General features: G+C 40.8%; 1 protein-coding gene across 1 annotated transcript in view; it reads right to left on the reverse strand.

Moving 5' to 3' along the window:
- The window catches only part of JAKMIP3 (Janus kinase and microtubule interacting protein 3), a 146,374-nt gene that overhangs the window by 57,713 nt on the left and 66,549 nt on the right, over positions 1-22,112 (reverse strand). Inside the window, exon 3 of the mRNA XM_084633124.1 lies at positions 3,928-4,425. Within this exon, the coding sequence (XP_084489250.1) occupies positions 3,928-4,425 (498 nt within the window). The remainder of the gene's footprint in view (positions 1-3,927; positions 4,426-22,112) is intronic.

Consider the following 22,112-nt stretch of genomic DNA (forward strand, 5'->3'; position numbering starts at 1 on the left):
GATATGGTAGAATTATCAATGATAATACAGAAAAGGCAGAAGTGTTAAATAAATATTTCTGTTCTTCATTTGCAGAAAAATAGATATATTCATATCATATAATAACAGTCCACTAGTATCTCAGGAAGGTGTTAACACATTTTTAAATAAGCAGATCTGGATAACTTGTATCCAAGAGTTTTAAAAATGCTGGATGAGGAGCTCTCTGGACCATTAATGTTGATTTTCAATAAGTCTTGGAATACTAGGGAACTTCCAGAAGACAGAAAGAACGCTAGTGTTTTGTCAATATTTAAAATATGTGAATGGGATGACCATGGGTAATTGCAGTCCTGTCAGCTGGATGTTGATCCTGGACAAGATAATGGAGCAGTTTGATAAGGAAGTAGATTAATAAAGAATTAAAGGAGAATAATGTAATTAATGCCAATCAACAGGGGTTTATGGAAAATAGATCTGGTTAAAGTGGCTTGATAACTTTTTTGATGAGATTACAATTTTGATTGATAACGGTAATACTGCTGATGTAGTATCCTTAGACTTTGGTAAAGCATTTGACTTGACCACACAGCATTCTGATTTTAAAAAATAGAAAGATATAGAATTAAAACAGCACACATTAAATGGATTAAAAGCTGGCTAACTGATAGGTCTCAAAATGTAATTATAACGGGGAATCATTATCAAACGACTATGGTTTTTCTAGTAGGGTCCCACAGGGATTCGTTCTTTGTCCTACACTATTTAACATATTTATCAATGACTTGGAAGAAAACATAAAATCATCACTGATAAACTTTGCAGACAAGAAAAAAATTGGGAGAATGGTAAAGGATTAAGAGGATAGTCAGAGGTGAAAGTAAGCTGGTATGATCCAGTATGGCATACCTGTAAGAAAGTGGCCACTGGTACACAGCTGACCGTATCAGCAGAGCCACTGATGGGGGAGGTGGAGGGAAAGGGCAGCTGTCCCAGGGCCTGGCGATTTAAAGGGCCCAGGGCTCCCAGCTGCTGCCACTGCATCTGTAGCCGGAGCCCCGGGCCTTTTAAATCACTGCTGAAGCCCTGGGCAGTGCAGCCCAGATAGCGCTGAAGGGCTGGCTGGGGGATTTTGGCCCCAGCCCTGGCCCTTCCGCCCAAGCTCCACCGCTTCCAGGGGCCCAGAGCCACTCCCCCACCTTGCCCAGGACCCCAGCCGCTCTGCGTACCGGTAAGTCATTAAAGGTACTTTCACCCCTGAGGATAGGTCATTGACGCAGACTGCTTGCATTTTAATCTGGCTAAATGTTAATACATACATCAAGTATAGATCCTTGGGGGACCCTGTTATTTACCTCTCTCCATCATTTTTACTGCAAATATTTTCTACATTGACTGATAAAATGTTTCTAAATTTGTTACTTTCCCTCAAAAAAACCCTCCTTTCCAGCTGATCACAAATGAGGAAACTGGCATGTGACATACACTGCTGAGGGGATCAGCAGAAGTACAAACATACAATCAGACATAGAGATGAAGGACACAAGAGGAATTGGGATTTTGTTTCCTTTAGAGAGTTTTGAGGATTTGTTGTTGTGGAGTCTGTATTTGGAGCACATGAAAGGTGCCCTTCTATCAATGGGGTAACCTAGATACATGGCACAAAGAATAGCAGAGAAAGTAGACCTCATAGAAAAATCTCTGTTCCAGTATTGAGCAGGTACTTAAGGAATGACAATTCCATTCAAAGTCCCCTTAACATCTTATTACAAGCTTGTCAAGACTATGCCTTTTTTGTGCCTTATACAATGCTAAGAATGTTGGTTCCAATGCAGCAAAACAGTAGTTTTATGCTTAAATTTAAGAATTGACTTCAGTGGGACGAAAGTAGATGCTCAAATCTAACCCCGTGCTTGTTTGCTTTTCTGAATCGGGTTCATTATCAACATTATAGCAAATAAATAAAAATACAAGATTGATTCTGAGTACACCAAGTTAGGTGAAATGCGTTAATTACAGGGAAATATTTGACTTTCATTATATTTGATTTTCATTTCAAAGTTTCTAATTTTAAAAGACTGAAAAAATCCAATGAATCACACATCTAAGTCAGTTCTGGCCTACCCAACACACTTCAAAAGTGGTAAAGCATTTTAATACCCTTAGTCTCAGGCTTTCATTATCAATAATTCAATAGTCAATCAATACAACAGTCATTATTAAAAATGAGTTTTAGACGTGTCACAATTCATTGAGATGGGCTCAGATGGCAAATCTGAGCTACCTGGCACATAAGCAGGTGTTTCAAAGGATCTTGGGTAATACAATACTAACCTAACATATGGGTATAGTGTTTAGTTACTTTACAATGACACAGACAATGCAAGAAACTGGGCACAAATTTGATAATGCATAACAAGCTACTTAAACTCTATGTTACACAAGATAGAAAAATGATCTGCTATTACAAAGTAACCATGTGTGTCTCTACTGACATGAAGAGATCCTCAGAAAGACTGACACTAAACTTACCCTTGTATTGAAACTACTCTGACTGTGCTTTATTTTTCAACCAAATTTGAAGTTTAGTGGGATAACTGCTAGTCCTTCAAAAGGAATAGGAAATCCTTATTTTTCTACCAAATCACCCATCGGCTATCAGCAATTTATAAATTCATAGTTATCTGTCTATAATTGCACTGGTCCTGTACTTTCCCTTAGCTGTTAGCATTCTCTTTCCACAAACTCCTTTGGAGGTCAACTTAGCTTCAACTCTGATTTTCTTCAGTGGAAGGTAACACATTTTGCAGCAGCATTAAACAGGTATTTTGGAGACGAATTTCCACAATTTGAGAAGAGACATATTTTGCTACCTGGGATTAATATTTTACCCACTGAAATATTCTGAGCTTCTATACCATGAGTTAATCAACTGCAATTACTTTATTCCACCCGGTGCTAATCACATAATAAGGGGACTCAAAAGAGCTTTTCTGAGGAAAAGTGATTAAAAGAATCACAGAGTACAAAATAATTAATGCAAATATGATTGCTTCTGAAAACAATTGCATCTTTAACCTGCACTGTGTATATTGCATATGTCTACACAGCGTCTAGCAAAATGGGGTCCCCATCAATACTGGGGGCTCTAGAGGCTAAATGCTACTACTCATAATAATAATAACCTCTGCTCCATGCACAGAACTCCCATTCTTGTAAGTGGGAGTTTCAATAGAACCGAAATTTACTCAGTAGATAAGAGAACCACACTGTGGATAAGATTTGCAATGTGGATTGATGCAGGGAAATTTGCATAACACTTTCCCCTTTTCTTTTATGTACCCATTAACCATTCTGGAGGCACTGAGTAGTTAAATCTACACCAAACTGAAAGATAACAAGGGTGAATTTAGACAGATGGTATTAGGATTTCAGTTCATTTCTGTTCACAGCTTTGTGAAACTTACTGTTTTCTAAGCCACCATATATTGCTCACCAGTGATATGGAGCAGCTTGCCTTCTGGAACAGAAATTGTAATTTAAACACATGATGCTGCAGCACAACAAGGAAAAGCTTTGAACTAAATTTCTGAGAGTTGAGAAACAATCATCTTGCAGGATTTCCCTGAGCTATCTTTTTAACAGAATGTTTGTTCCAAGCATTTGACAAACGTTGTGCAGCACTCACCTTAGTGGCAGTAAGAATGCTGTAAACACGTGTTAAAAATGTAGCCTACGTATTTAGAAAACCTCATTTTAGACATTGTCATTGTGATGGGTAAACCTTAGAAAAAAATGTCAGAGATCCTGCTTGAATAAGCACCCAAAAGTTTGGATGCCCAATCATGTGCATCTGAACCATTACTCCAGACCAGAGCTCTTTTTTAACAGCCAAAAAACCAAAACCAAACAAAAACAAAAACCATATATATTTACATCAACACATACCAGTCTGCGAATTTCTCTTTCACACTCTCTCTTGATCCTGCTGATTTCCTCTTGGTGTAAGTGATACACACTCCTTATCTCTGCTGCTTTAATTTTGTCAGCTTGAATGACCAAAGTTAAGGCTTCCTCCACTTGTCTCTTAGCCCCCTTAAGTTCTGAAATTTCTTGCTGCATTTTTATTTTCTCAGATTCAAACCCTTTCTTGGCCTCCTCTTTTGCTTCGGTGAAAAGGACTGTTTTAACCTTATCAGGAGCTCCATCTCGTACAGCATTAAGAAGGCCCTGTAATCTCTGGTTTTCATTATCTTTAATCTTTATGACTCTAAGAAGCTCAGATTCATGCTGTCTCAAAAGTGCTTCTCGAACAGCCTGGAGCTCCTTCATTTTCTCTTCATGAAGTTTGGCCTTAAGTTCCGTTACTAACACTGTGTTTTTATGCTGCTCGTGCTCTTTGATCTGTTTAACTTCCTGGTTTTTCTCTCTTTCCAACTTGCTGATCTAAAAAGAGAATAAAAAAAGATACAGGTTTTTGCAAACAAAATAATTCATTTAGTGGGAATCTCTGTATTGTGGGGCAACATATAATGGGAGTTGTCATTTCATAATTTTGTAACAGAGTTCTTTAATTGTTTATTAGCTCAAAACACAAACCTACTGCAGTGTGCTCTATCATACACAGAATTAGACTTTATTTGGTATTTGGTTCATATTTTATGATCCATCGCTCTATTATGTGGTGAATGTTCCTTTCTCCAATGATTCCAGATGAAAATCAGATCACTGAACTCAGGCACTTAACTCCTTTGCTGTCCAGAAGAAATATCCACTGGTTTACTATAGACTTCACTGCACCAAACACCTTTATGCAAGAAATAGCCTTAAAATGAGGGAATACTATATATTTAGAATCGTTAGACTCAAGCTGATTGTTCATAAAGCTAAACAAAATCTACACTACAATATTTTCCTGGGGAGGAAAAGGCTTTTTCAAAATTTTAAGGAAATGTTTTATTTCAATGTCATAAACTTTGGTTAAAAATATAGCTGACCCTTTTAAGGAGTTTTAAGAGCTTATGGCAACCAAACCAAGTTTTGAAATTCAGATAGATGACTTAGTCAGTGGGACTCTCAGCTAATAATAGTCAATTCAATTTTGCAACATAAACACTTCTTTGTGAACACTTCAAGTCAGTACTGCATAGACCCATTATCTCATGCAGCTGATCAAGAAGCCCAGATAACTGCCTGCTTTGTAATTCCTATATATTCAGCTAACACCATCATCACAATCAGTTGTGATAAGGAATATGACCCCTAAAAACATGACCAGTACTTTCTAATGGGGTTGGGCGTTACACTGAAAGTAAGCACTGGCTTAAAATCTCATTCCTTTCATTCTTCCCCCCTTCTCTTGCGTTTCTGCTAATGTGCTATTGAGTTGTTTGTCTGAGTGTGTGCACATGCCCGCATGCACACAGGCTACTGATGGGTGAACCTCATGGTTTAGAGGTTCAATTTGGATCAGGAATCTAAAAATCTGAATCTTATTTAAATTATCCAAACATCTTTAGTCTTCAAAATTGGGCTGGAAACATGCAAACAGCCTTTCTTGTATGATCTTGGCATTTTCACTACTGGTCCCAGCTGGAACCAAGAACAGAAAAACAAATATATACCTAAAAAATAGCCAATTTCTTTAAAAATTAAGTTAAATTTGGTTTCTTGTTCAAGTTTTGGGTCAATATTTGGAATGGTTCTGATTCATGAACTCAACCTCCATAATCTTACCCTTGGTGAAAGTCAATGGAAGCTGCACAGTTAAAATTAACCACAAATCTTTGAAAGGGCATCCACTATTTTTCAACGATACGAAAACTCCAGGTTGCTGACTACTTTTGCTCATTTAAAATTTTTGACAGGTGACTTAAGCTGGTTGGAAAACACTTTTTTTTCTTTTTTCTTTTACTTTTTGTTGAAAACCTGAAAACTGAAGAGTTGGGATGGAAACTGAAAGTTTCCATCAGGAAAATCTAAATGAAACACGTTATTTCAGGTCAGGTTGACCCAAGTCAAAATATTTCAGTATGTGAAACTGAATCAAAACATTTCAATTTGGGTCAGTTTGACATTAAACTGTGTTCACCTGCACTGCAGAGGTGCCTCATGGGAGTTTTAGTTCGTGCCCCTTGTGATGAAACCGGGGCTATGTCTGTACAATTTATGCATTCTGATTGAGATTATGAAGTTGTATTATGAAAATCTGCTGTGTCATGAGTGCCTATATGTATGTGGGTCCACTACTGCTGACAAGTTATGTAGCGTGTATGCCCCAGACAGATTCAATGGAAGGTGCTTGAGACTTATTGAACATATTCAGGTTCACACATCTTAGACAATGGATGACTTGCATCCGTAGAAAAAATAGTTTAGCTGATTCCCTAAGGAGTGGGGAAGGTAGAAGCAGTGGAAAGTTACCAGGAGGAGAACAAAAGACGCCCGGTAACCAGGATAGGTTTAAAATAAAGAAACACACTGGGATAGGGGGACAAACAAAGGGGAAGCCTGGGTCAGGAGAAAGCAAAGTCACAGAAGCTGGGAAGGGGCTCCAGGAGGGAGAGAGACCAGCTAGCATGCATAAGCCTGCATGAGGAGGGGACATCTTGCCCGCCTGCCTGTCTTCCCAGACCCTGATAGTTCACCCAAGGGCTCCCAGGAAAAGGGAGAGATAGAAAGTAAAAGACATTTGGGTTTCAGATGTTTATTGTTTTGTATGATCTGTACTCTCCTGTGCTTTACACAATAAAGTAATGAAGAGCATAAAGGGGTTAGACTCTAAGCAAAGCGTTTCTCTGTATGTTACCTATTTCACAACTGCTGTGTGTCCTTGATAGAGTTAAAACTAAACCAGAAGTTTCACACTTTTGTGGTAAATTTCTGGGAAAGGGGTGTGTTTAAGTAACTGAGGTATCTCAGAGGTCAGTATTGGTCCTGGACCTAGGACAGGTGGGCTGAGGAGCCCCATTTCATAGAAGGAATAGCAAACTGGGATTCAGTGCCTAGGAAATGTGCCAGAGAGGCCAATGGAAAGAAGCAGGGCTGAAGCCTGTTGAGGTTCTAGAAGCTTAACACACCTCAGGGGATCCTTAGCCCAGAGGCTTGGATTCCCCTTACAGCAGTCCTAGTGGGTGACCGGGAGGGGAGGGGGGGAGTGCTCTCCAGGATCTTTGGCTCCCTATTCTCCTCTATGGACTGTGCTTCTTGGCTGGTCAACATCCCCCATGATATACCACAGCCTCTAGCTGACTTGTCACAGTACATCATGGGAGTTATATGGCTGTGGTGCATCATGTGAGACGTAGTATGAGTGGGGAGCCAGGCCTATAGCGGAGAACACACACATGAGACATGTGAACTACAAATCCCATTACACTCTCCCAGAAGCTTAGGAGAATAGGTTTAATGTTGAACAGACCTGAAGCAAAACATTAATTCAGAAATGTCAAAACATGCCAACATTCCTGAACTGAAAAGTTTGTGGGTTTGGCCAAAAATATGTAGCGAAAAACTGAAAACTTTTTGGGTTTTGGGTGTTTGGTTTTTCATCAAAAAGTCTAAATTTTCTCAGAAAGCAAACACTTTTAGCAAAAAAAAAAATGTATTTTATCAAAAATCCAATATTCTGTCAAAAACAATTTTCATGGACATTTTCAAATATCATTAGTGTGTGTGGGTCGGGAGAGGCTAAACTTGGTGTTGCAGTGAAATTCAAACGTAATATAATTAAAATACTATCTAAATTTCCTTCATGGTTTGGATACAGTATTTTTCACCTCCAGTCCTAACATGTTGTGTAGTCTTGTAATGGACTACTGAACAGCTCAGTATCCATTTGAGATTTAGCTCCCTTTCACTAGTTGCTGACTGTGACAGACTGACAGTATCCTGATATATCCTGAACAAACCTTATTGAATTAAGAATAAACTTAATTCTATAAAGTTAAACCATGTTGAATTGGGTTTGGTGCCTCTGGGGTCCATTGCACTTAAAATGTAATTCTTTGTGTGTTACTGTAGGGTTGTATGTAACTTTTCTAGGGACTTGACTGATGTAAATGTTAGGAACTTCAATAGACTTTTTAGGGACAATGCATGAAAAGGAAATACCTTGGGAGTGAGGGAAATGCAAATGACCCCTTTGAATCCACCCTTTTGAACCTATGCCCTGGAGCAGAAAAACCTGTTGTCTATTAATTACCCGCTCCTAGAAACTCCAGATCAAAGACCCCTGAACTGTATAAAGGATGGACTAAACATGTTATGAGTGTGCTTGTTCACAGCCAAAGCTGTGATGAACTTGTGACCACAAAGAAAAGCCCATGGATGGGTGCTGAAGGACTGGTCCTGCCAGAGCCCACGTTAGAGTTGGGATGCTGTCTGGTAAGTTTCGTAGCATGTATGTTAGTTCTCTTATTCATTGTTTTAAATATGTTTTGTCTTTAGTGCTTTTACCTTAAAATGAAGTAGCCTTGCATAAGAAGTTCTGTGTGGATAACTTATACCTGTTGACAATCACTCTGTTAGGGCTTGTCTACACTACCACTTTTGTCGGTATAACTTATGTCACTCTGGGGTGTGAAAAAACCCTGAGTGACATAAATTACACCAACAGAAGCGCCAGTGTAGACAGCACTATGTCCGCAGGAGAGCTTCTCCCGCCTACATAGCTACCGCCACTCATGGAAGTGGTTTTACAAGTCACCGAGCGAGCTTTCTCCCATCAGCATAGAGTGGCTACGAGAGAGATCTTACAGCAGTGCAGCTGCATTGGTACAGCTATGCTGATGTAAACACACTAGTGTAGACAAGCCCCCTGTCTCTGAAGAGGAAGCAAGCAGGTGTGCTGGGCAGCCTCTCTCTGCTGGGAACAACACACTGAAGGCAAGGAACTGTACAGCCTGGAAATACCCCAGTCAAAAAGGAGTGAGGCCTAGGTCTCTACTCAAGAAAGGCAACAGCTGGGGAGCTGAAAGCCTGGGAGAGCGTACCCTTGCTGGACCACTTAGGGGAAACACAGGGGCAGTTGCCCTGAACTGTGACACAGACATGTTAGCGTTTGTTAAACACTTTAAATAATAGGATTTGTAGAAGAGCAAAGTATTATTATCATCCTCTATATTGTGATGCTTTTACAAGGAGAAAGATCCCAAGAAAAACAACATGAACTTCTTGCACTGTGAATTTCTCCACAACTATTCTAATGATTTTTTTGTTTTTCAGCTGTGATGTCAGTGGGAAAAAAAAAGCACAAATAAGAGGAAATGTCATAATCATATCTCAATTCCTTAGAAAATGCATTCCAACCAGTATTGAGAAAGGAGTGCCTTTTCTCAAACTTGCTGCTACAGAACAGAAATGATATCTGATGCACATTATGATGTTAAAGATTTGCTGAGGTCTTCGTGCTAATTCAAAATTTTAAAGAGCAATATTTCATCCTTAGAAGTATGAAAAGAAACTGTAAAAGCTCACACATAGTCTCTCTTTGTATTCCACTCCCTACTCAGCCTACTAAAATATGGTAAACGGATGCAGATTGTATGTGCCAAACTGCTGATAAAAGGGAAAACTATATATTTACTCTAAGAGTGCAATTTTCCATACCTGTTGTTAAAATGTTAATGCCCTGTTATTAAAAAGTTTGCAGGGATACTGACTTAACCTCTGTTATGAGTAGAAATGGACAAACTGCATTACATGAAATAACAAATCTGATTGCTTCCCAGGTGCCAGTGATCAAACTGAACAAAGAGTTATGGCATACCACATATCTGCAAGCACAGTGATCTGAATCAACAACTTTCCCAACTATCAGCAGTAAGAAATGCAGACATGGCATAAACTTCTGCAACCCCACTTCTCCATTTCAAGCACAGTCTTTCCACCCAGACCATGACCCAACCAATTTTGAGGTTAACCAAAAAAAAAAAAAAAAAAAAAAGATTGTTATCTTTTGTCCCTGCTGTTTTCAAGATAGCATATCACTGCATTTCTGGTTTCTAGGCGGAAGAGCTGGAGATTGCACAAGAAAGCGTATTCCAACCAGATTTCTAGCCCAGTTTCGTAGCCCAAAAAGATAATATTCAGATAGCAGCCCAAACTGATGAGTGTTTACCTTGCACCTTTGCAGACCTGCTGAGTTCAATCCTATTTTACTGAAGGTCACAAGAGAGTGATTGGAAGAGGGCTACAGTTTTGTAGTCATTTTTGTTAAAACCAGTAACCAGACATGCTTCAGGGTAAAAAATAATGGTTGTGAGTAATATGTAACATAGAATCATAGAATATCAGGGTTGGAAGGGACCTCAGGAGGTCATCTAGTCCAACCCCCTGCTCAAAGCAGGACCAATCCCCAACTAAATCATCCCAGCCAGGGCTTTGTCAAGCCTGACCTTAAAAATATCTAAGGAAGGAGATTCCACCACCTCCCTAGGTAGTGCACTTCAGTGTTTCACCACCCTCCTAGTGAAAAAGTTTTTCCTAATATCCAACCTAAACCTCCCCCACTGCAACTTGAGACCATTACTCCTCGTTCTGTCATCAGCTACCACTGAGAACAGTCTAGATCCATCCTCTTTGGAACCCCCTTTCAGGTAGTTGGAAGCAGCTATCAAATCCCCCCTCATTCTTCTCTTCCACAGACTAAACAATTCCAGTTCCCTCAGCCTCTCCTCATAAGTCATGTGTTCCAGTCTGCTAATCATTTTTGTTGCCCTTTGCTGGACTCTTTCCAATTTTTCCACATCCTTCTTGTAGTGCGGGGCCCAAAACTGGACACAGTACTCCAGATGAGGCCTCACTAATGTCGAATAGAGGGGAACGATCACGTCCCTCAATCTACTGGAAATGCCCCTACTTGTACATCCCAAAATGCCATTGGCCTTCTTGGCAACAAGGGCACACTGTTGACTCATATCCAGCTTCTCATCCACTGTAACCCCTAGGTCCTTTTCTGCAGAACTGTTAGTGAGCCATTTGGTCCCTAGTCTGTAGCAGTGCATGGGATTCTGCTGTCCTAAGTGCAGGACACTGCACTTGTCCTTGTTGAACCTCATCAGATTTCTTTTGGCCCAATCCTCTAATTTGTCTAGGGCCCTCTGTATCGTATCCCTACCCTCCAGCGTATCTACCTCTCCTCCCAGTTTAGTGTCATCTGCAAACCTGCTGAGGGTGCAATCCACACCATCCTCCAGATCATTTATGAAGATATTGAACAAAACCGGCCCCAGGACCGACCCTTGGGGCACTCCACTTGATACCGGCTGCCAACTAGACATGGAGCCATTGATCACTACCCGTTGAGCCCAACAATCTAGCCAACTTTTTATCCACCTTATAGTCCATTCATCCAGCCCATCCTTCTTTAACTTGCTGACAAGAATACTGTGGGAGACCGTGTCAAAAGCTTTGCTAAAGTCAAGGAACAACACATCCACTGCTTTCCCCTCATCCACAGAGACAGTTATCTCGTCATAGAAGGCAATTAGATTAGTCAGGCATGACTTGCCCTTAGTGAATCCATGCTGACTGTTCCTGATCACTTTCCTCTCATCTAAGTGCTTCAGAATTGATTCCTTGAGGACCTGCTCCATGATTTTTCCAGGGACTGAGGTGAGGCTGACTGGCCTGGAGTTCCCAGGATCCTCCTTCTTCCCTTTTTTAAAGATGGGCACTACATTAGCCTTTTTCCAGTTGTCCGGGACGTCCCCCGATCGCCATGAGTTTTCAAAGATAATGGCCAATGGCTCTGCAATCACATCCGCCAACTCCTTTAGCACTTAATACTCCTTTAACAGATAATACCCACAAGAGTGAGGCATCACTCCAGAGTTTATCATCATCATTTTAAAATTTCCCAGCTTAGAGTTTGAAAATAATTTTCATATAGAACTTTTTAAGCTCTGTCTAAAATTACATAAGATCAGGAAACAGACTTGCTGTTATCACCTTAGTAACTAAGGGGCCAGGGAGCATCCCAGAATCTTTAGTGCTAGCAGTTCCCTAGCAAACAAATGAGAGTCTTCTCTTGCAAAGAGTTGCTAAGGAAGAAAGGAGGTCCCTGAAGGATTCCTATCACAGTAGTAATCAGGCTTAGTTTAAGAGATCTCAACGGATTGTAGCCCAGTGTGCAAACACAGAATATTAGATGGTTTCTGCACTGAAAACCTTACAGTCTCAATACGAAACACCATTGAAATCTATTGAAAGACTCCCATTACCTTACATGGGGTTTGAATCAGGCCCTGAATGGGCAAGACAAACAGTGATAGACAAACACACAAGCAAAGTGTTGGGTCTCTCCTTGCAAATATAAAGAAATAGTACATATTATTTATTAATTATTATAGCTTTGAGGAACAGGGATCAGAATATTTTTACAGCAATTATTAATTCAAGTCTCTGCATCATTTTTTTTTCCATAGGTAGAAATAGAGGAAAGAACCCCAGAAGAAAATGACTAAAACAATCACAATAATAAAAATAAGAGATTACTCTATTAACCTGCCTTTGGGGGTAATTTAATGATTAATACTAATGATTAAGTTAATACAAGGAAGTGCCAACAGAATTAGAACTGTACTGGTAATAATTATCCATTAATTGTCAACTACTGCCCTTGATTTCCATACATTAATAAATGCTACATTACAATACAATTTTAGAGAAGTAGACTATATGTAAATAACATGAATTTGTTATGATCCATTAAACTGTTACATGATTCACACTCCACTGAATGCAAAAGTTTAATGACAAGGCATTAAAAATGAAGTATTATCAATTATTTGTATTAATAAATGATTATTACATGAGCACGTACATTATGTCTCATTATCTGGACAAAAAAAATATAAGGCTGGTGACCAAACAGCACACTGTGGGTAAAATATTAATTAACTAAAAGCTAGGGTTTTTAAAATGTTAACAATCCATTTAGAAAATAGTAAAAATAAAACTGTTTGTGGCTTGTATTTTTTCTGTAGTGCTCCCACTGGTAGGCATAGTGCAGGCTGTAATAAAAAGCTTGTGAAATCAGTTTATAGTAATTTGAATTGACAGCAGGCTACCCTTAACAGATCCCCATAAACAACACTCTGAAATTACAATTACTGCTTTTAAATACTGCCTCAGTACTAATCTGCAAATAAAATGGATTCAACATTTGTTTACCTAACCTTAGTGTCTTACTTTGGTCAAATTATCCTCCAAGAATGTTCAGTTAGCTTGTTCTCAAACATACAGAGCAAGCTACCTGCATATAAATTAACAAAAGACAACAAATTGTAGAGAAGCAATCTCATACCTTAAATGAGCGCTTCTTGGCACATCTAGTTGTAGAGCAAAAAACAGAAGAGGCTATTCTCAGTTTAGGCCTGGCCTACACACAGAAATTTCTTGGATTTAACTAAATAGGTTTAATATCACACCTTTAGTTAAAACAATGCAACATCTCTATACAGACAAACCCTTAGGCCTAGGTAACACACAAAAGTTAGTTTCAGAATTAAAGTGGGTGGTGGTTAAAAAATAAATGAAGATGCTTGTCAAAGAAACACTAAAGTCTAAAGTAAGGCAATTAAAAAGCTTAGATTCAGCACAGAGACCATTTAAAGATTATATGTTATCAAATGATAAAGAAACACATTTGAAAAGTATTTTTGACTCTGTGAAGAAAGTATTAAAAAGTCATCTGGGTCAGATATCTATATTTTTTCAGTAGATAAATGCTTCCATTTTGAGAATTACCAGTGCTTTAGGCAAACCCTTTGCTGTATCTAAGATCAAAGACCAAATCCCACGGGCCTCTCTCACATAAGTATTTCCACTGGAAGCTACCAGGATTTGGCTGTAAAGGCATTTTACACTGCTGCTTTGTATGGGCTGGATCCAAAACCCACTAAGGCTAATGGGAAGACTCTTGTTGACTTCAGTGGGCTTTGAATCAGGCTCTGCATGCACCAGCTTTAATTGGTTTTCCCTACACCTACATACCTCCTTTCCTCAGAACTGTCATTAGCTTCGGTGAAACAGTAACTGAACAAGGTCAAGCATATTGAGTCTGGATCACTGAAGAAGCACTATGTTTACAATCTCGGGACCTCATGCAACAAAGCACTTAAATCCATGCTTGGACCTAGAAAGGGAAACTGCTATTACTCTACAGCATTAGAAAACACTATCGGAGTTAGCAAGCAACGAAGCTTGTTGGATTAAAAAGTTTGGATTAAAAACTGTTGAATACTAACTACTGAGCAAATGCAGTGTTAAGACAACTATGCTAAGGGGATTCTCATCAGTTCCATAGGGCTGGTTTAGCTTTATTCTAGCAGCACAAAGGGACCTCAGCAGAGGACAAGCTATATATCTGAAATTCCTATCATATACTATTTTTATTTTTTGTCAGCCTTTTAATCTTACTTTGTAATTAATCTCACTTTGACATATTTGTTAACTACAAAATGAATCATAGTATTTGGTCCACCAGCAGCACTTAAGAAAATTGCTGGAATAAATTAAGGTACCTAGAATAATCAGCTTGTTACTTCACTATGCCCCTTCCCACTCCTCATACCAAACTAATTATAAAATATTTTTAGTTAAATATATATGAACAAGGTACAATTCATTGTAAATAATAAGGGAGCCCAATTTATGGTGGTTGTGTTTACTCAGCTATAAATTACAATTAATTATCTAAAAAGTAAAGGTTTCAGAGTAACAGCCGTGTTAGTCTGTATTCACAAAAAGAAAAGGAGTACTTGTGGCACCTTAGAGACTAACCGTGAAGTGAGCTGTAGCTCACGAAAGCTTATGCTCAAATAAATTGGTTAGTCGCTAAGGTGCCACAAGTACTCCTTTTCTTTTTGCTAAAAAGTAAAGAGATTTTCTCAACTACTGCATAGGTACTAATTGTGCCATTTAAAATCGGGGATTTTGGTTTACTGCAACCTGAAAACAGTGCAAGTTAGTAGTAGTTTGTCATTAATCCAGCCTATAATCAATTGTGTCTTCTGTCAGAGGAACTCAAGGAGAAAGAAAAGTGTCAATCCTCTCAAGGCACTGTGTAGCATTGTTGATGTGTTCATTTATATTATAAGCAGTCTGCTTACTAAAGAGTGTAGCTACAATACTGGATACTTGCACACATTTCTTGGGTAATTAAAAGCAAAATGCCCATAAATCCAGGGGATAGCCACACATCTAAAGTAGCAGGATGTATCTTAGATACAGTTTATTAATATCTAATGTTGCCTACATGGCACTGCAGACTATGGGGGTATGAGCAGCAGCATGGACTAAAGCACTGCACTGCAACTGCCCTGTGTAGACTCTTTTTTCTATTATTTCAAATGCAAACTAAAATGTATCTAGTTACCGTTAACATCAATGGGACGATGTTAAAACAAGCCCTCCATTAAATAATAGGCCAGATTCTCTAGAGTTCCAGAAACACATACTGCTCAGGGTGGGGTGTCAAGGTGGCATAAACCACTATACTGATCCTAGTGTTGCTTTCTGCATTTCTTCCATTAGATGTTGTGTTAGAAAAGTCTGAGGGCTACTATGAATTCTGATGGTGAGTAATGACCACTAGGCGCCAAAAAACAAAGCGTAAGGTTGGTGTAGCATAGAGGTATCCTGACTGTGCCCCCTTCTAGTAGAAAGGATGAGTATTACAGGGATAAACCATAACTAGGAAAAATGTAAGTTCTAGGAACAAATGTTTCTAAAGTGTCTACATTAGCATGTATAATAATCATGTTAATTAACACTCGTTAAATGGAAGTATATTAATACATGTTATAAAATAGCCTGCCTTAGCCCCACTGCACCGCCAACCGGATTTTTAACAGCCCAGTCAGCAATGCTGACGGGAGCCGCCAGGATCCCTTTTCGACTGGGTGTTCCAGTCGAAAACCAGATGCCTGGCAACCCTACCCAAAACAGAGGGAGACAAAATAGGCTGCTCCCTAAAACAGTGAGGAACAACTCATTCCACCTTATTCTAGGCTGGCTGACTGCCTGCAAACTTAACTGACTGTTGCTAGGTCCAGATTGCACGCTTCCCGACAGAGCCCCCTAGCCTGCAAACAGGATTAGAAAAAAAAAAAAAACCATCTGAAATTTAAAATGACAGCCTATAATTTTAACACACTTTTAAATAGTTTTGATTTAGCGAGGGTTGGTCCTGCTTTGAGCAGGGGGTTGGACTAGATGACTTTCTGAGGTCTCTTCCAACTCTAATCTTCTATGATGCTATGAAATACACCACAACACTCCTAACAAAGAACCAGGTCATTGAGGGCATCATTTCACATACACTAACAAACTTGCTGCAAGAAAATAAAGATTCCCTAGGCTAAAAAATAGTTTAAATTACAATGATAAAATAACAGTTAAATTAAAATAAATGTAGGCCATTTTACTGATTATTTGGCTGTCTGTTTTGGGGATTCATCCAGTCTGAAATTATTGAAGGTAGAAGCACTATTCTATCGTACCTAGAGCAGGGGTGGGCAAACTTTTTGGCCCGAGGGCCACATTGGGGTTGCGAAACGGTATGGAGGACCTCCGCAAACAGCCTGGCCCCCACCCCTTATCCACCCCCTCCCATTTCCTGCCCCCTGACTGCACCCCTCAGAACTCCCAACCTATCCAACCCCCCCTGCTCCTTGTCCCCTGACTGCATGCTCCCAGGACCCCCCACCCCTAACCGCCCCCCGGGATCCCACCTCCTATCCAACCCCCCCTGCTCCCTGTCCCATGACTGCCCTAACCCCTATCCACACCCCCGCCCCCTGACTGCCCCCCTGGGACCCCTGACCCATCCAAGCCCTCCCCCATTCCTTGTCCCCTGACCACCCCCTCCCGGGACTCCAGTCCCTAACTGCCCCCCCCAGGACCCCACCCCCTATCCAACCCCTCCTGCTCCCAGTCCTCCCCCGGGACCCCACTCCCTATCAACCTCCCCCCCCACTCCCTGTCTCCTGACCACCCGCTCCCCCAAACCTCCGCCCCATCCAACTGCCCCCTGTCCCCTGACTGCCCCCGGGACCTCCTGCCTCTTACCCAACCCCCCTCTCCCCCTGCCCCCTTACCATGCTGCTCAGAGCGGCAGGACAGGCTTATTTGAAAGCCTGGGAGGTGGGCGGGTGCAGCCCACGCAGTGGTGTAGATGCAGGGGAGGGGCAACAGCAGGGGTGGGGGCGGGAGTGAGCCTCCCTGGCTGGGAGCTCAGGGGCCGGGCAAGACGGTCCCGTAGGTCGGATGTGGCCTGCGGGCGGTAGTTTGCCTACCTCTGACCTAGAGTTTAGACACTTCCCAACATAACACAGAAATAGCTTGTTTTTAATAATGTCATTCCAGGAATGCTGCTGTGTTACATAAATGATTCAATGCTGCAATAATGTTGAACTGGTTGAACACCTAATTTGCAAGAGAATATTGGAGCAAGCATTAAACATAGGCTACATATATTTTAAATGACAATGAATCACAAATATGCTGTCTATTCAAAACTCTGGAATATAATTGCTCATCTATAGCAGACATCTTTTATTTATACCACTTACATCTGTCAAAAATCTTTCTTATTTTTTAATTAGTGATTACTGGTTTTGTTGCCTTGCATACATGTATATTCCAGCCGTTAAGAAAAGATGCATTGTTTATATTGTCATGGCTGGTGTTATCATGGAAGGAAGAGGAAATGTCCAGTAAATACCACCTGCAATGACACAATGGATATTCATTAGGGAGGACTGGAGACAGGTTGCTATGAGGGCTTGTAAAGGCTGCAAAGAGGAAGAGGATAAACATAAATATGCTTTGTACTGATGGGTTGTCAGATCAGTTACGATTTAGAAAATAAACTTACACTTAAAAACTACAGGGAGGATATATAGTCTAGTATAATAGTTTAAAAGTTCTCACTTCAAAAGTTGTTCTTTTTTCTATTTAAAGAAAAAAACCTTTAGCTCACTGTGCTTTAGATTTTGAGATTGCAAGAGGTTTTTAAATGCCAATGGACTATCACTACAGCACACATAAGTAGCATTAAGAAACACATCAAAATGAGAGATGTTTATGTAGCAAAAATAAAATACTTGAAAATTCTCTCTCAATTAAAAACTACTTCTTATTACTGAAGTTTATTCCACAAATACAGATTGAAATGAAGCCTATTTTAGTAACTTCAAGGCAGTTCTTGAGCAAAACCAATTAGCCATATTTAAGGAGAATAAGCAACTCTCCTCTCCGGGGCAATCAAATCACTTTGGCAACTCTTAATAAGGAGTTCTGTAAACAAGAGTTTTCTTTGTTGATCTAGGCAAAAGATGCGTTAATGCTGCAGCTTCACCATATTATCCTTACTGCACTGGTTCAGTGTTTACATTATATTCGCAGAATATAATGACTAGTGTGCAGGGTCTGTGCAATGCCCTCCATTCTACTTAAGCCCCATGGATATATAGAGCAGAGAGGCCTCCAGATGCCCTGTGAGCCATGGAGGGGGAAGTCAATCCACGGATTCTTCAAATCCAGCAGCCCAACAAAATGCTGTAACAAGGGTGGGGAGGCAGTGGCCACTATTCTAGTGTACACGATGGCATGTAGCCTGCTCCCAGGTGGAGAAGGGTGAATACTATTTCCCTAAACTTCCATGGAGTTCCCTGCACTTAGCTCATTTACTTGTGCTTAGAGCAGTGATTTCACCTGAAGTGTGTACAAAAGTAAATCTATGCCCTCAAGACCAATGATATCCTAATAGCACTACAGTGCCACCTAACAGAAGTCTCTTTCTCTTCCAGGACAGCAACTAGATATTATGAAGTTCTGGCTAATGTGAGGAAGATGGCCTACACCACTTTCAGTGAACTGGAATGACATAGAGGCAGTGAAGCAGTGTTAATAGGCTCCTGCCTTAGTCTTAAACAGTTGCACGTGCGCCCATATACATTAGACCATGCTCGTGACCATACCCAACATACTTCTATCAGCTGTCTGTTTTGTCAGGCATGGAAGACCTATGTCAATTTCCAGAACATGCAGAATTAGGGTAACCAACTGCTGCCAGTTGTTCCCACAGCTACCCCTCAGTTTTCTGGTGTGTATGCACATTCCACTGAAGATTAGAAAGGTAACTATGAATTTCTTTTCTTTTGCTGGGGTTTTGATATTATTTCATTATTAATTTTAGATTATTACTACATTTTTCAAAACTCAACTGTGGATGGGGTTCCCTCTTTTTCCACATCTTAAAAGCTTTCTAAAGATTAGCATGAGTAGTAACTGAAAAATCCTGGTTCATTGTTCTTTATTGATTTATTACATATTGAGAAGAAATCTTCCTGAAAGTCAATGAGAAACCATAATGCATCTCTAATGACCCTACATAGACTACGCTACCATCAGGTCACGTCATATCTGGGATGCATTCAGCTGGGGAACAGAGCAGGGGAAAGCAGAGATGGATGTAAAGACAAGCCCAAGGAAGTGAGTTTATGTTTATGTTTTGGAGTTTCCTAGGTGATTCCACAGGACGGTCCTGTGAGTCCCACCCCTAAAAGAAGGGTGAAGCTAGAAACATTGCAGGGGAGAAGGCCTGAGAAAGACTAGATTGAAAGCAGTCCAGGGAGATAGCAGCAAGGAGTTATGCAGATCAGACCCTGACTGCTGGTTATAGCATCCCTGGGCTTGAACTCAGTATATTGGCAGGACCAGGATTCTTCTCTCAGCCACTGGTAAAGTGTCATTAGTCAGGAGAAGAGAATCATAGAATCATAGAATATCAGGGTTGGAAGGGACCTCAGGAGATCATCTAGTCCAACCCCCTGCTCAAAGCAGGACCAATCCCCAATTTTTGCCCCAGATCCTTAAATGGCCCCCTCAAGGATTGAACTCACAACCCTGGGTTTAGCAGGCCAATGCTCAAACCACTGAGCTATCCCTCCCCTGAACATGGATGACAGAGAACCATGAGAGAAGGGGATGAAGAGCATAGGGCTTAGAAGTAGCACCAAAGACATTTTTGTAAGGACAATGGGATGGATTTAAATATGACCGGTGTGACGGGTTGGATCACAGAAAACCCCTTGGGAACTGCCAACTGATGTGTTCAGATTACTTCTGCCAACTTGGGACTTCAGTGCCCTGCCTGGTTTGAGCCAGACATGCTAGCCTACTGCAAACCCAGGCCCAGGTCTGAACAACGTCCCCCCAAACTACAGACTTAATTGAAAACAGCTTAAGTGTTGCTGTCTCCAACACTCAGATGCCCAACTCCCACTGAGGTCCAAACCCCAAATAAATCCGTTTTACCCTGCATAAAACTTATACAGGGTAAACTCATAAATTGTTCGCCCTCTATAACACTGATAGAAAGATATGCACAGCTGTTTGCCCCCACCCCCAGGTAGTAAACAAGTATACAGCCAATATTCGTAACTTCAAATACAAAAATGATACATGCATACAAATAGGATGAATATATTCAGTATATCATAACCTTTGCAGAGATATGTTACATGGCATATGTAGCATAAAACATATTCCAGTTATGTCATATTTACCTCCATAAAGCATTAGGGGTGCAATGTCACATCCAGGCTAGAGGGCTCAGTTACAGGAAAGAGTGTAGTTGTAGCCATGTTGGTCCCAGAATATTAGAGAGGAAGGAGGGTGAGGTAATATCTTTTATTGGACCAACTTCTGTTGTTGAGAGAGACAAGCTTTCAAGCTACCCAGAGCTCTTCTCCAGGTTGGAGTACTTTTCCCAGACCTGAAGAAGAGTTGTGTGTGGCTCAAAAGCTTGTCTCTCTCACCAACATAAGTTGGTCCAGTAAAAGATATTACGTCACCCGCACGGTCTCTCTTACAGGCAAAGAGACTGCCGCAGGATGCCAGATGGAGAAAAAACCTGCAACACTATGCCCAGCTGTGCGGGGACATGCCAGTGGTGGGGAGCACTCCAGTCCGACAGGGCTGCCGGGGCTCACCTCCCTGCTCCAGGCATTGCAGTCTATGCGGTCCCAGCACCACTCAGTTTTAGCCCAGTCATCATGATGATGGGACTCTAGGTAGGCCAAATAAGAGTGAGTGGCACTGCAATCCCAAGAGCCAGGTTACAACTCCACTCCCACAAATTTGGTCCAGTCAGGAGGGCCAGGGCCAACCTGAGAGGTGCTGCAGCCCCAGAGGTTGCAACCCCAGAGCGGAGAGCCAAGGCCAGCCAACCCCACAGCACAGGAGCTGCAGGAACTGCCATTGTGGGGTGAGTGCCAGGCAGAACACAACCTCACAGAGGGCAGGGGAGTGTCTGACTGACACCACCCCAGGGCCTCCACCCCCAGACTATTTACTGGATCACGGTAGACCATAAACATTTACAAATAGGTCCTGAGCCCAAAAAGTTTGAGAACCACTGCTGTAAATCATGATTTTCAGAGTTATAACAGAGCATGAAAAGTTACCCTGGACTGCAGTTTCCCCACACACAGTTAACCTGGACACACTTCTAAAAAAAAATCAAATTTGATTCAAATTGGTTTTGACGTTCATTTTGAAATTAATTTTACACAGCTATACAGCTACAGTAATTTGTGACAACTGCAGTACCTCTAAGGGCTCCGTGATAGCTGAGGCACACATCTCCACAATAACTGTAGAATGCCAGAGGCGTCAGCACAGTGATGGAAGAGCTTTTTATTTTTTAAGAAAAGAGCCTGAATGAAGAAACAGGAGACTAAAATAGACAAGAAATTAGGGGAGTTCAATTACCCCAACCACCTCTCCACGGCTCTGGTTCAAAAAAGCATTCCTATCCTATCTAGAATAACACTTATGTATGTGTTTAAATCTGACTGACATGCTTCTGCAAGTGTCCTTGTGATACTGGTAAGTCATTGAGTCGTTCAGAACAATCTTTACCATTTCTCAACAAGGGCCTGATCCAACTCTCATTGAAATCAACAGACTTCTCTTTGTTTCAATGGGAGCTGGATCAGACTCAAGGAGCTTTTTGGTGATAGGGAAACTCGCACCTTTCATTTTTGAAAGAAAACAAATTTCCTTCAACAGCGCCCATAAATATAATTGTACTGAATGTTTAAACTCAAACTCCAAAA

The sequence above is a fragment of the Lepidochelys olivacea genome (genome assembly GCF_965140295.1).
Source record: "Lepidochelys olivacea isolate rLepOli2 genome assembly, chromosome: 7".
NCBI classification, from domain to species: Eukaryota; Metazoa; Chordata; order Testudines; family Cheloniidae; genus Lepidochelys; species Lepidochelys olivacea.